The sequence below is a fragment of the Equus caballus genome, chromosome 22 (assembly GCF_041296265.1).
Source record: "Equus caballus isolate H_3958 breed thoroughbred chromosome 22, TB-T2T, whole genome shotgun sequence".
NCBI classification, from domain to species: domain Eukaryota; kingdom Metazoa; phylum Chordata; class Mammalia; order Perissodactyla; family Equidae; genus Equus; species Equus caballus.
Window position 1 is genome coordinate 15775371 of NC_091705.1, and position 13215 is coordinate 15788585.

Consider the following 13215-nt stretch of genomic DNA (forward strand, 5'->3'; position numbering starts at 1 on the left):
GGCAATTAAAATTTTTTAATAATCAAATTTGTTGCCCCCAGTTCTTGTAACTATTGTTTGCTTTTTAATTAAAGAGGGGATGCTCTTTATCAAGTAATTTAAAAAGCTGTTTGGCAGAACCTTCTACACAATGCTTCATGGGACACAGCAATATACCGGTCACTTCCAATACTCAATCAGGTCATTCTTTGGTTTCCACGGGAAAGAAAGAATTTGTCTTCCTTTCCTCTATGAGCAGGGCCTGATTTCTCCCTTATAAATCTTTGGAGGGACCTTTGAGGAATCTTGTTGAACCATTTAAAAAAAATCTTACTTTCCCCTAGTTCTTTAAGACAAGTGTACTGGTAAAGGGCTGAATCCTGGAAGAGGCACCTGGCCAACCGGCCAGGATAAGTAAATTGGAGTTGAAATAGGAACCATTTCATGTTTTTCCAGTTACTTGAGTTCCCAGTACTGAGGACAGCTACAAACCAAATGGTAAATTAGCAGTGCTCTTTATTCAGGAGCCGATCTACATATTAAAACGTCCAAAAGTTTCCATTGAAATAAATAAGGATTGCACAACAGACTACAGGGCTAGCTTAGGAAATCTACTGAATTGCTAACAGATTGCTGATCTTTCTCTGTATTAAGCAATAGTGTTCACTGCCTGTAAAAATTATTTTTTTGCATTATGCATCCAGTTAATAAGAGGGAGAGAACTGGTAGTGAGAAAGGCAGATGGTAGAAAAACAAGCTCCCATGTGCAAAGGAAGACACGATTTCCTTGCTAACGTTACGGGGGTAGAATTGTGCTAGGAAATAGGTGTCCTGTTAATGATATGTGTTCCAAAACTTCAAAAAGAACATTCTTACTGAAAACAAAAGTTATTTTTGAAAAAAGAATCAGAATTGTGTAATAATGTTGAAACAGACGTTCAAAAAAAAAAAACAAACTCTTTCAAAGAATTATATAATGTCTGTTGACAAGGATTTTAATCTAAACAATAAAAGGTATTGGCGATTGAGATGGAAAAAAGAAGAAAAGATAAGTCAGTGTCTTGGTCAACCTTTTTTTTTCCTGATTGTATATTTTAATAATTTTAAAATCTTTTAATTGATGTATGATAGGTATACAATGAAGTATACATACCATATGTGTACAGTGCAATGAATTTTCACCAGCTACTCAGACCTTAGTAACCAGTACCCAGATTAAGAAACAAGATAACCAACCAGAATCCAGAAGCCCCCTTGGGTTCCCTTCCAGCCACTTCTTCACCAAGGGGAACCGTTTCCTGACTTCTAAAGGCATAGGGTAGTTCTGCCTGTTTTTTGTACTTTACATAAATGGAATCATACAGTAGATACTATTTTTGTATTTGACTGCTTATGCTCAACATTATGTTTCTGAGATTCATCCACATTGTTGTGTGCAGTTGCAGATCATTATTGCTGCATATTATTCCATGGTACGAATATACCATGATTTATTTATCTGTTGATGGACATTTGGTTGGTTTCCAGTTTGGGGCTATTCTGAATAGTACTGCTTTAAGCAATTCTTGTACACGTCTCTTGGTTAACATCTACATGCATTTCTGTTGGGTATATACCCCGGAAGGGGATTCCCTGGGGCACAGAGGGAGCATATGTTCAGCTTTTCTAGATAGTCCCCAACAGTTTTCCACAGCGATTGTTCCAATGTTAGTTAAGTTTTTCACTGAAGGACTTTCTAGCTTCAAGCTTAAACTTTCCTCCACTCGTTCACCCTCCAATCAAGAGAGCCTCGTAATGTACTTTTCAGATTGCCAAGATTCTGACTAACGTTGGAAAAGAAATTAGACTAAATAATTCAAAGGAAATGGGTGATCACTTTGAATTCTTTTCTCATCAACCACAAAAATCTATTGCAAATAAAATATAGAAGGAAGATGAGTGATATTAAGCATCACCAAGTAGCTCTGACAGATATTCAAGTAACTTTACCATTTCACATTTTAAAAGAGCTCTGTAAAATATGGAAAAGTCAACTTGCCCAGACCTCTTCAGCATATCATCAAGGAGAATGCATTTGGTGAAGCTATGGTCCCAGGTCTGTTTTTTGTACTTTGGTTGTTGCCCTTGGGAAGCTTAAAATCCTGTGGTCACTCCAAAGATTTTTTGCCTTATGTGGTAGCCAGAATGATAGCCTCCCCCAGAATGTCCATGTCCTGTGACTATGTTACCTTATACAGCAAGAGGGACTTTGCAGATGAGGTTAGGTTAGGGACCTTGAGATGGGAGATTATCCTGCATTATCCGGTTGGGTCCAGTGTAATGACACGAGTTCTTAAAAGCAGAGGACCTTTCCTGGCTGTGGTCAGAGGGAGATACGATGGCAGAAAAAGTGAGATGAGACATTGCTGGCTTTGAAGCTGGAGAACGGGGACCACGAGCCAGCAAGTGTGGGTAGTCTCTAGAAGCTTGTAAAAGCAAGGAATAGGGTTCCCTAGAGGCTCCAGAAGGGAAGCAGCCCTGCTGACTTCCGGAGTTCAGCCCAGTGAGACCCGCGTGAGCCTTTGGACCTGCAGACCTGGGGTGAATACATTTGTGTTGTTTTGAGCCACCAGGTTTGTAGCAGAAACAGAAAACCAATACACGTTAAAACTGTGCCCAAATGGGAATGTTAAACGTCCTTTTAAACTGATTTCAGAGCAGCAGTTCTGAAACCCACACATAACAGGAGAAGGAGAGCCCGCCAGCCCCTCACCGGCTCCCGGAGACGAGGGCTCGAACACACTGGAGGAGTCGCTGTACGTGTTGGAGGCTTGTTCCGAGAGCTTCTTTTTGCCACTTCCTTCTGATGACTTGTGTGACTTCTTTTTATTTTTCACCAAAATTTTATACATTAAATCCATAGGGCTTGGAAGAGGAACTCCAGATTCCAGCTAATGGAAAAGAAAAGCACATTCCTTAGAAATACTGCCCCTTCCTTTCAGATTCCCTCCCCGAATGCCCAGGACAGCGCTGGATACCAAGAACTTCTAGATTACTCTTTACTACCTTCAACACAGCTCATTAAACTATTCTAAGTGTGTCCTGCATGGGGGCTGGTTCATAGCTCCTTCTTTTTTTTTCATGAAAGGTATATTTTAACTACTGTACCCTTACTTTTCTGCAACTAAATTTGCATGAATAAAACCATAGACATGTACTGGGAGATTTGGAGTGCTAACCCGAAGTTTCATGAGTTTTCCGATGGACCATAGAAATCCAACCATCTTGATTTAGGACAGATAAGAAGGCCTTGGCTTGGATTTTCAAAGGAGGGAAATCAGTTGGAGTGTGGCGTCTGCCAGGAAGAGTTGGTGAAGACAGGCCGGAGCATCCAGGCAAGCTGGTAGGAGCAACTTTTCAGATGCAGTTTATAAAAGGCAAAATCCCCCTCCTGGCACTAGGTAGTTAAGCTGCAGTCTCCTTGGCGTCAGCAGAAGTGGACTGCGTGGCTTCAGATTTCCTTGCAGCCCTGAGACTCAAGCTGCCATTACTTGCAAGTCTTATTTCTAGTGTTTTAGGCCTGCACATCTAATGGGAAATCAATTTCTCATGAGGGGGTTATCAGATATTGTATTAGAGTGTAAGTCCCAAGATGGGTTATTTTTAGAAAGTCTTGTGAACTTCCATAAGCTGGTCCTCTATATTTTGCTTCCAATGAGTCTGGGGACTGGTATGAAATTATGGAAGGATGTGTGGAGACTGGGAGAAAGTGTCCAGGAGGGAAAAGCCTCCTTCAGGATATTTCCGCTGCTTTCCTTCCCAAAGCAGGGATGTTACCACGGCAATAGGAGGCCTGAGTCCTGCTACACCAGAAGGTGCATGCCAGGAAGTGAGCAGCGGCCAGCAGGGGTGGGCTGGAATGTCATTGTGTCACCTGCAATGTCCTGTTTTCCTGACCCATTTCTCTCAAAGGAGTGTGAGGAGGTTCCCTGGGAGGTGATCAGAGCCCTGTCCCCTTGGACTGTCTCCGTGGGCTGACTGTGACTGTGGAAGTCCTGCAGTCCTGACTGGGTCACCTCTGGCAGTGAGGGAGAGAGAAGACCGTGGGCAGAGGAAGAGAACAGATGCACGACTCCCACCCTCAGTCGGGTACACTGCCGGTATCCTCGTGGTCCAAGGTTCATTATCAATTGCATTAATCTTACCAAGAAATATAAACATGGAAAGGATCTAAGGAAGTCTCTTCCTAACTCCTATCATAAATAATATGTGCATTCCTTCACGGGTAAACATCAAAACTACTTACTGGGTATTTTTCCAGTGGTTCCATGAGAAGGGCGTCCCCAAAGATGAGCCGGCAATACTCCGCCATCTTGGCTTGCTGCTTTGGGCTGAGGGAAAAGGAGAAAGAAAGAAAGGAAGGAAGCAAAGGAGGCTTAATCAAAGACACCAGCCAGGATTACTTTGTGTTATTAATTACAGAAAGATGTAACTCCCTCATCCTACCCTTCAGGATCGGTTTTCATCATTCTAAATCCCTTGTTTACTATCCCAACATACGTAAATTTGAATACCACACACAAGTGGACTGTGCAGGCTATTCCTAAGGCTGCCCTGCAGAGACACAGATGGAGGGAACAGCAGGTCATTTGCCTATCACTGGATTCTTGAATGTCCCAGAATTAGAGACTCAGTCCCTTTTGTTTAATTTCTTGATTCTAAGTCAACCGCAAGACACTTGGGGGTGGAACTCGCTCATGACTCCATGTGAATTCTTGGATGAAAGTTGCCTAACTGACAGAGAGTTGTGCTGCAAAGGAGTGTTTATAAGGAGGTGAAGCAGGAGAGGAGAGGTAGGAACGGAGGGAGGGAGGAGAGAGGGAGAGAAGGAGAAAGGGCAGACAGGCAGCAGTGTGTCCACTTGGGAGAGGGTCTGGAGGAAAGATAACAGAAGCAGGCACCTTGAGGAAAGGTGTGTGCAACTCTTCTGTGCCTACTAGAGAAGCAAAAGCGGTGTCAGCCTGACTATGGGCCAGTAGGAACTGGTCTGATGGCAAAAGCTGGAGCTGCAGGGTTTGCTGAGCTGAGCTCCAGGCTCTCAGCCGCTCTGGATCTAGAAAATGAGGAAGATAATAACTGTTCTTGGAAAGAGGCAGAGGATGCCGAGAAGACGAAGTGAAGTAACGGGCGCAAACGCCTTTGAAACGTTCGTTAAAAGGGCGGTAGGGATGTAAGATGATCTCAGTGTTACAAGGCAGCATCTGCCAGCCAGACTAGAGGTCTCACGTGCCTGTTCACATAACAACACGGTGGATACGAGGGAGCATCCATTTTCTTTCAATGCTCCTGCTTCCTTTGACCTTTTAAAAAGCAATAAAATTTTTTTCTCATTCTGTAGAATGTTAAATATCATGGAAAAGGTATCCAATTACATCGGGTTTTGTGGAGTGTGACTTTGATCTATAGGCTGTCCAACTTGATTTCCAACAATTGTCTCTACACGCGGCAATGTCAATATGTTTTAGCAGAACTAGGACTGTAGTAAGAATAAGTAAGTGATAAAAAGCCTTCTTTACTACAATTCAAGTTGATTACAAAATGCGATTCTTATTTTCTTTCCCTCTTCCATGACTTTTAAGCCTGAATCATGGACTGATTTTTCCTGGGAAGAGGGGTGCTTTTGGGGTTCAAATCCTCCTGCAATGGTCCACGGGGAAAAGCATTCTTTATATCCCTTTAAAAAAAGGCATATGTTTTGGGGGTCCAGTGAGGTCTCTGGAATTTAAATATAAGGCTGAGGCCACTGCTTTCTTGGAACTGCCAGGAAAGGCAAAGGAGAGCCTCACAGAACTTGCAAAGCCCTATATAACAATCTTCCACCTTCTCATCATGCCTTTTTTGACCTGGGTAAGATTTTACTCTGTGGCTTGTGCAGCCCTCAGAATATACAGCGGCATTCCTCAACACGATCAGGGAGAGAGGAAAACCTGCCAGTCAGAGAACTGATCCTGAAAATCACTGAGGCTGGTTGTTTAAGGACAACTCGTTAGAAGTTGGGGAGCAAGCAGAAAAGTGGCTGATTTGGCAGAGCAGCCCTGGGTATCCTCAGTTCAGACACCCTTGTTCAAAGGATAACTGGCCCAGGGGCTCAAGCAAGCCAGCAGCTCTGTGGGTGTAGCTGAGACATGTCCATTTGTGCTGGGCCCACACGGTTGGCCCACGTTGCACAAAAGCAATTGTCCAAACCCTCCTTTTCACTTTCACAGAGTAACGCTATTATACGTCACAGAACTTCACTACTCTATGGACCAGCAGCATCAACAGCGCCCGGAGCTGGTTAGAAATGCAGATTCAAGGCCTCCAATGCAGATGATGAATCAGAACCTCTGGGGAAGCCGGCCCAGGGTCTGTGTCTTGACAAGCCCTCCGGGTGATTCTGATGCACGCTCAAGTTTGAGAACGGCTGTGATCAGTTAAAATAAGTCAACAGGGGCTGAAGCCGATGACATTTTTCTTGAGTACTGGAACTTGGGAGCCCCAAGTTCCTCTGATCAGGGACCTGGAGTGAAAGGAAGGGTTTTACCCTAATTCTCTGCTTTCGGGATTTCTAGGGGAACCATATTGTCACCAGCAGAGGGATTTGGGGGAGATGTTCCAGGTGTCCCAAAGCAGGTGACAGACAGAGTCCTCTGCCCTCTGTCAGGCAGTCTCTAAATCAGGCCCTGAGAAGGATTTTGCTGGAGGAAATAATCCCATAATCTCTTATTCAATTCCATTAAAGAATCGCCTGAGCTAACGCTGCAGGTGACCAGGCCTGGTCCCCAGTGTCCGCTCACTGAGTTGGGAACCTGCATTCGTAACAAGCTGCAGGTAATTCTGATGCAGGTGGTTAATGGACCATGGCATTTAGAGCGGTGCTCTAACACTCCATTCAAATCACCTGGGGCCATAAGAAAATGACAATTCCCAGGCAGAGTCTAGGATGGGGCCCAAGACTCCACATTTCTGACAAGCTCCCCAGTGATGCCAATGCTGCCAATCAATGGATCAACCACACTGTGAAGAGCAAGGATCTATGTCTGACCTAGACATTTTAGAACCTGCCTCAAAATCAACTGAGATGGTTGGACCTGCCAAGTGGTGTGGTGGTTAAGTTCACATGCTCTGCTTCAGCAGCCTGGGGTTTGTGGGTTTGGATCCCAGGCATAGACCTATGCATGGCTCATCAAGCCATGCTGTGGTGGCATCCCACGTACAAAATAGGGAAAGACTGGCACAGATGTTTGCTCAGGGCCAATCTCCTTCCAGCAAAAAGAGGAAGATTGGCAACAGATGTTCACTCAGGGCCAATCGTCCTCACCAAAAAAATAAAAAAATCAACTGAGATGGAAAGAACAAGAGATAGATGTCCAAGAAACAGTAAAATGTGCTATTTGGTAATCAGGCTATTTATGTTCTCCACAAACATACCTGCCCACCTGACAGGGAACTGAAGTAGAGCAGAGATCAAAGTGAACAGAAAAAGTCAGAGGGAGACAAACCGACTTTGTGAGTCAGAACTACAGAAAGAAAAGCCTTTAAAATCACAATTAGAGACCAAAAAACAAGCAACAAAAAAAATCCTGAAGCATTTAGAGCATCCACATCAGCTACCATGGGGATGAAGCGAGAGGAAAATATTCGGAAATATATTTTGAGCTTCAGGCTATAGCAGATACATCTGGACAGATTAAAATACCCCTATAGTGTAGGCACTTGGCAAAGTAGTCAGTTTTCTGACAAAAATGAACATGTCCCATTTCTTGGTATAAATGCTCCAAGTTGCCCTAACCCAACTTGCTTCTCTATAGACAAGGGCTCTATGACCCATGGAAATCAAGGACTTTGTCCAAATTCTCACAGTGTCTGTGTCTGAACCAGGGCTGGGTGTTACTTCACTTGACTTCAGCGTAGAATTCTTTTTATGAAATCACTAGTTCACAAATTAGATGGGACATCCAAGTTAAGTAGGGCTTTTTATTTCTTAAAATTTTTGAAGTCTCATTTCTAGAAATTCGAATCCAGGTGTGGAGGTGGGCTCAGGAATCTGTATTTTATGGGATTCTGATGTAACAGGTGGAGAAGGATAAGTTGCCAGCAACTAATGGCAGATTCTACTTTGTTGTCTGTGGATAGATCATCTCAAATATTTGGACAGAAAACCACAAAAGTCAGTGAATTTCTTTTGTCTGGTGTGAGTTTGTTTTGGAGGCATGGGTCAAATGAGCTGGGACCAGAATTCTGAGTCTGGCGTTTTGTATATGCAGCACATAGGAGAATAAAACGGTTCACTAGAGATGGCAAATAGATTTCACTTGTTTTTGGTGGGTGTGTTCCTGTGTCACTGTGTTGAGAAGGATTCAGAGATTATATTTCGGTTTAGTGCAAAGAGCGCTGTAACTGATGAATGATGTCTGTCACCTGGTTCAGCAATGAGGCGAGGTGGCCCACATGTCAAGCACTGGGTTTACTAGGAAAAGGAAAGCTTATCAGTTTTCTCTGGGTGTGTGATAATCCTCCTAGGAAAGAATTGTGGCTGAGCGATTTTGCTACGTGCAGCTCAAGGACAACGGAAATAGGAAGCAGACCACTTCCTCCCACGATAGAATTCGCTGTCCTAGTATTTCGCTGCCATTGAATTATCTCAGTGGTTAGGGATAAAAATCATGGCATCCTGGGAAGGTTGCTTTCCTGTTTTCTTTTCTTACCTATGAATTATTAATAAACCTTTAATAGCTAAATTTCTCATTTTTAAACCTGAAGGCAGTATCATGGCACTATCTTCTTTGCTTTTGTGTACAATGTAGGGATTAGTTTTCTGAATGACTGGTATGGAAGACTGAAAAAATATCCTGTGGTTAAGGGTACAAGCCACATCAATGTGAACATTCACAGGCCGTGGTCTTGTGGATGCTGGGTGGTCTTCATTTGAAGTTTTGAAAGCTTCTTTCTGCTTCTGCTTAGGTGTAGGGGAGAGTGTTGGTTAAATGCATGAGTTTTAAGCCAGACTAGCTGGATTTGAATCCCAGCTCTGTCAAATTTTAGCTTCACAGCCTCGGGTAAGTTACTCACCCTCTTTGGGACTCAGTTTCATCACCTGTAAAGTAGGGATAATCATAATAAAATTTATTCTTAGGAGCACCTGGGTTTGCAGTGAGGGTTACATGCGCTTCTGCCTGGAACGCTGCTTGACACATAACACATATTCAGTAAATATTCGCTGTTATTATGTCTGTGGTGGTGGTGGTTGCTGACACTTCTCTGCCTCCCTCATGGGAGAGTTCAACAGAGCAGGTGTGACAACAGAGAATGGAACCGGAGATTTTCACTCTGTCTAATTTATATAGAAACATTTCCTGAAGAAAACAAATGTACCTGATTTGTAGTTATTTCTCCAAAAAAGAAATAACACACCAACAAGCCTGAGAACTAGAACGCCTGAAAGAAAGTTCTAAGGCAGTGTTCGAGCCCAGTCACAAACGGATGGGCAGAGATGAGAAAATGCTCCAGGAAGGTCATGTGCAAATCAGAGCTGTCAGAGCAAATGAGGTATTAAATACAGCGACTAAAGAGGTGCTCCCTTAGTTAGAAGAGAAATAGCAAGGAAACAGAATAAATTCTTTTCTCTTCAACTGACCCTCAGAAGTGTTAGAAAAACTCTGTGCCAAGTGATGACATCATTCATTGGATGATTGTGTCCTAATGAAACAGAATCACGAGCTGGTAAATGTAATATGGATTTCCTGAGGGCAAACTAGAAACACAGATAATTATAAAATTGGTTACTTCGCCATAAGGTCTCTCCACGGACACATTAACAAATGATCACATTTAACTACTTCGAAATTCCTCAAGCTGAAATTTGCTCAGGACCAAACCGCTTCTTTGAGATTTAGTGAATTCCTTAAGAATTAGTGAATTGAGGCATGTGTGGCAATTTAGTTGGACAAAGGGAATCAGTGACCTGGGAAAGACTTTCAACAGGAAGAAGGGAAACAAAAGAAACTTGTGAGCCAAATTAGGACAGGTGCCATTGGCTTTTAGTTGAGAAGCCTGGCTTCAGTCATTGAAATGAAGCAGAGGCTTCCCAAATGCTCTTTTGAGCAATGATGGTCACTATTACACAGTCTTCAGACATTAATTCCATGAACCAGAGTTTTAGTTTTTTGAATTTTGATTCAATATAAAGAAGAATCTTTCATTTTGAAGCTCTTTAAATTGAGTATATGATAAACTAATATCCACATTTTAGATATAAACATGTTTTACCTTGGCACTTTGTGATAAAATGAATATAAAAGAGTCAAGTCAAAATTACCTTTTCTTTGTGTAGCTCAGAGTAAGTGTGGGCTATTTTGAGATAGGAAAAATGTGTACAAATGTTAACAAACAGGGGAAACCAATGAGAAGAGGAAGGAGGGAGCACTTAGTGTCTGAGTTCTGTGTAAATGCGAAGTGGCGGAATAGAATTTACACCTCTCCTTCCACCAGCTCTTAACATGTATGGAACTGGCCATTTTAGTGTGGCAAAACTGACTACACATGTGCATGCAATAGAAGGAGCTAATGGAGGAGGATTATAAAAACGACCCGTTGAAATAGAGATGTGTTATTTAAGGAAATGTGTTCCACTGCATTGTAAAAAGAGGAATCCTTAATTTAAAATCCTACTTTGGCATGAAAAGAGAGACCACAAGTTCAATGGATTATTCAAATATTAATGAGATTTAAATAATTAATTCCACCATATACAGATGAAAATATACAAGAACGTCATTAATGAACAATTATTAAACATGCCTTATTTGGGAAAGACTTCCTCTTGAACGTGTTGAATACTTACGAGTCCACGTGGTTCTCAAATGAAAGCAGAATTGGAAAAGGTGAAGTCTTAAATGCACACTCAGCAATTGCTTCTATCACTTCCTAAAAATGAGAACACACGTATATTCAATATGCCGGAATTTTAATGTGTATTTTGCTCTGTGATTACATCCAATAATATGTTTGTCTTTTTCATCCATAGAATTGTATGAAATGGTCTGACATTGCTAGAAGGGGTTGTACAGGCTTCTGGACTATAAATTTTCTGACTCTTGACTTAGCAAAGTGAAAAAAATCAAGACTAGATTTTGGTGGAGGGGGAAAGGAGAATGATTCTTCTAGTTGCTAATTATATCTATTGTTTTTGAATACAAAAAGAAATCTAGAAATTTGGACAAAAATTGAAGGAAAAAATTTTCATCCATAAATTCATCCTTTGAACCAGGCCACTGTTGGCATTTGGTTATATTTACTTCTAGTTTGTTTTTCATATATTTGTATAACAGTTTTAATTATAGTAAATACTCTGTATTTTTTTAACATCGTTATTAAGATATAACATTATTGAGTTATAATTCACCCATTTAAAGTGTACAATTGAATGGTTTTTGGTATATTCAGAGTTGTGCAACCATCATCCCAATCTAAGTTAGGACATTTTTGTCACCCTAAGAAACCAGGTAACCATCAGCAGTCACTTCCCCTTCACCCACCCCGCCCCCAAACACCCAGCCCTAGGCAACCACTAATCTACTTTTCACCTGCATAGAATTGCCTCTTCCAAACATTTCATATAAATGGATTCATACAATATGCCGCCTTTTATGTCTGGCATCTTTCATTTAGCATGCTTTCAAGGTCATCCATGCTGTAACATATATCACTACTTCACTCATCAATCTGTATTTTAAGAAAATCTGTATGTCATAAGCTTTAATATCTGCATAAAATTCTAGGGAATTGAGCAGTATTATAATTGATTTAACCATTACCAAATTGTTGGGCAGACATATTCTGAGAGCTATCATTCAAATAATTCTACAAAGAACACCTTCATTTTTTCCTAATATTTTGAATTATTTTCTGGGAATATATTCTCAGGAATTATTGAATTAGAAAATAGGAATACTGTTACAGTCTCTTGTGTTTCTTCAAATTACTTTTCATCCTAGATTCCCTAGAGTAATCTATGAAGGACTAGATTTCAATGCATATTTGCCAGCTTTGGGTAGTATTTTTTCAAAGTGTTTTTCTCATTGGCCTGGTATTAAAGCACGATCTCCTTTATTTTTAATTATATCATGTCAATTCTATTGTGGTTTCACACACCCATATATTTGCTTTTTAGTTGCATTTATTCTTTTCATATTCTCCCTCCACGTAGGACTTTCCACTCTCATTCCTTATGCCTGAGCTTTTTCCACTATCTTCTCTACTTTCTTAAGGTACTTCTTTCTCTCACGTCTTTCAATTCTTAAACAATGCATAGCTTTCTTTACATCCATGCCAGAAAGCCATTTCCCTGGCCCCAGGGTAGAAATAAGGCTTTCTAATTCTGTGCTCCATTTGCATATATCTTCTAAGAAGGATCTGCCTGCATAGAGCAAAAGAATCACTCTCACTGTTGCTTAGAATTGAATTCACAGATTGCCATTCATACGTTATTAGTTTCACTTTATGATAGTTCATGCCATCAAAAATAAGTGCACTATAAATAGCAAGCAGCATCAAGATTTTCAATTCTTTCTTTGATTTATTTGAGCACAGGTTTCAGATTCAAACAGGCTTGTGTTGGAATCCTACTTAGCCTTACAAGCTGTGTGACCTTGGGAAAAATCACTTAATGCCTCTGTGCTGACCTGTAAAGTGAGGGTGATAAGTTTCATTCTACAAGCCTTTGTGAGGATGCAGCTAGAAAAGGTAAAGGACCCAGCTCATGATATGGGCATACCATGCTGGTGCCTCCCTCTCCACTCACCCTAGACTCTTACTAATACAAATAAGAGCTACCATTAAAGAGCATTTATTATGGCACAGGCATATCTTATCTCAGGCTATAAACATTCCATAAGGAAAATATTATCCACTATTTTACAGATTACAAAATGGAGGCTCAGAGCTATTAACCAATTTGCCCAAGGTCAAAGAGGAGAATCCAAGAAACCCCAGGAAAGTGTAACTGACTCTAGACTTTATGCTGGTAACCGTTGCAGTAACTCCTATGCAGCTAATGACTTTAACCACCTAAGATCAAAGTCCTCAACAGAACTGCAAATCAATATCATAAAGGAAGTAAGTGGTAAGTGGGGAAAAAAGGGCTAAGTTTTGACTATTTCATAAATGTGGCCCTATCATATCAGCTAAAGGCATTCTTGACTCGTCTTTCTCTCACAT

At 41.2% G+C, this 13215-nt stretch overlaps 1 protein-coding gene across 3 annotated transcripts in view; it reads right to left on the bottom strand.

Moving 5' to 3' along the window:
• The window catches only part of PLCB1 (phospholipase C beta 1), a 668292-nt gene that overhangs the window by 144378 nt on the left and 510699 nt on the right, over positions 1-13215 (bottom strand). For all 3 annotated transcript variants that reach the window (XM_023626130.2, XM_023626131.2, XM_070247468.1), the window contains exons 12-14: positions 10841-10923; positions 4265-4349; positions 2732-2909 (exon numbers count right to left, since the gene is read on the bottom strand). In XM_023626130.2, the coding sequence (XP_023481898.1) occupies positions 2732-2909; positions 4265-4349; positions 10841-10923 (346 nt within the window). The remainder of the gene's footprint in view (positions 1-2731; positions 2910-4264; positions 4350-10840; positions 10924-13215) is intronic.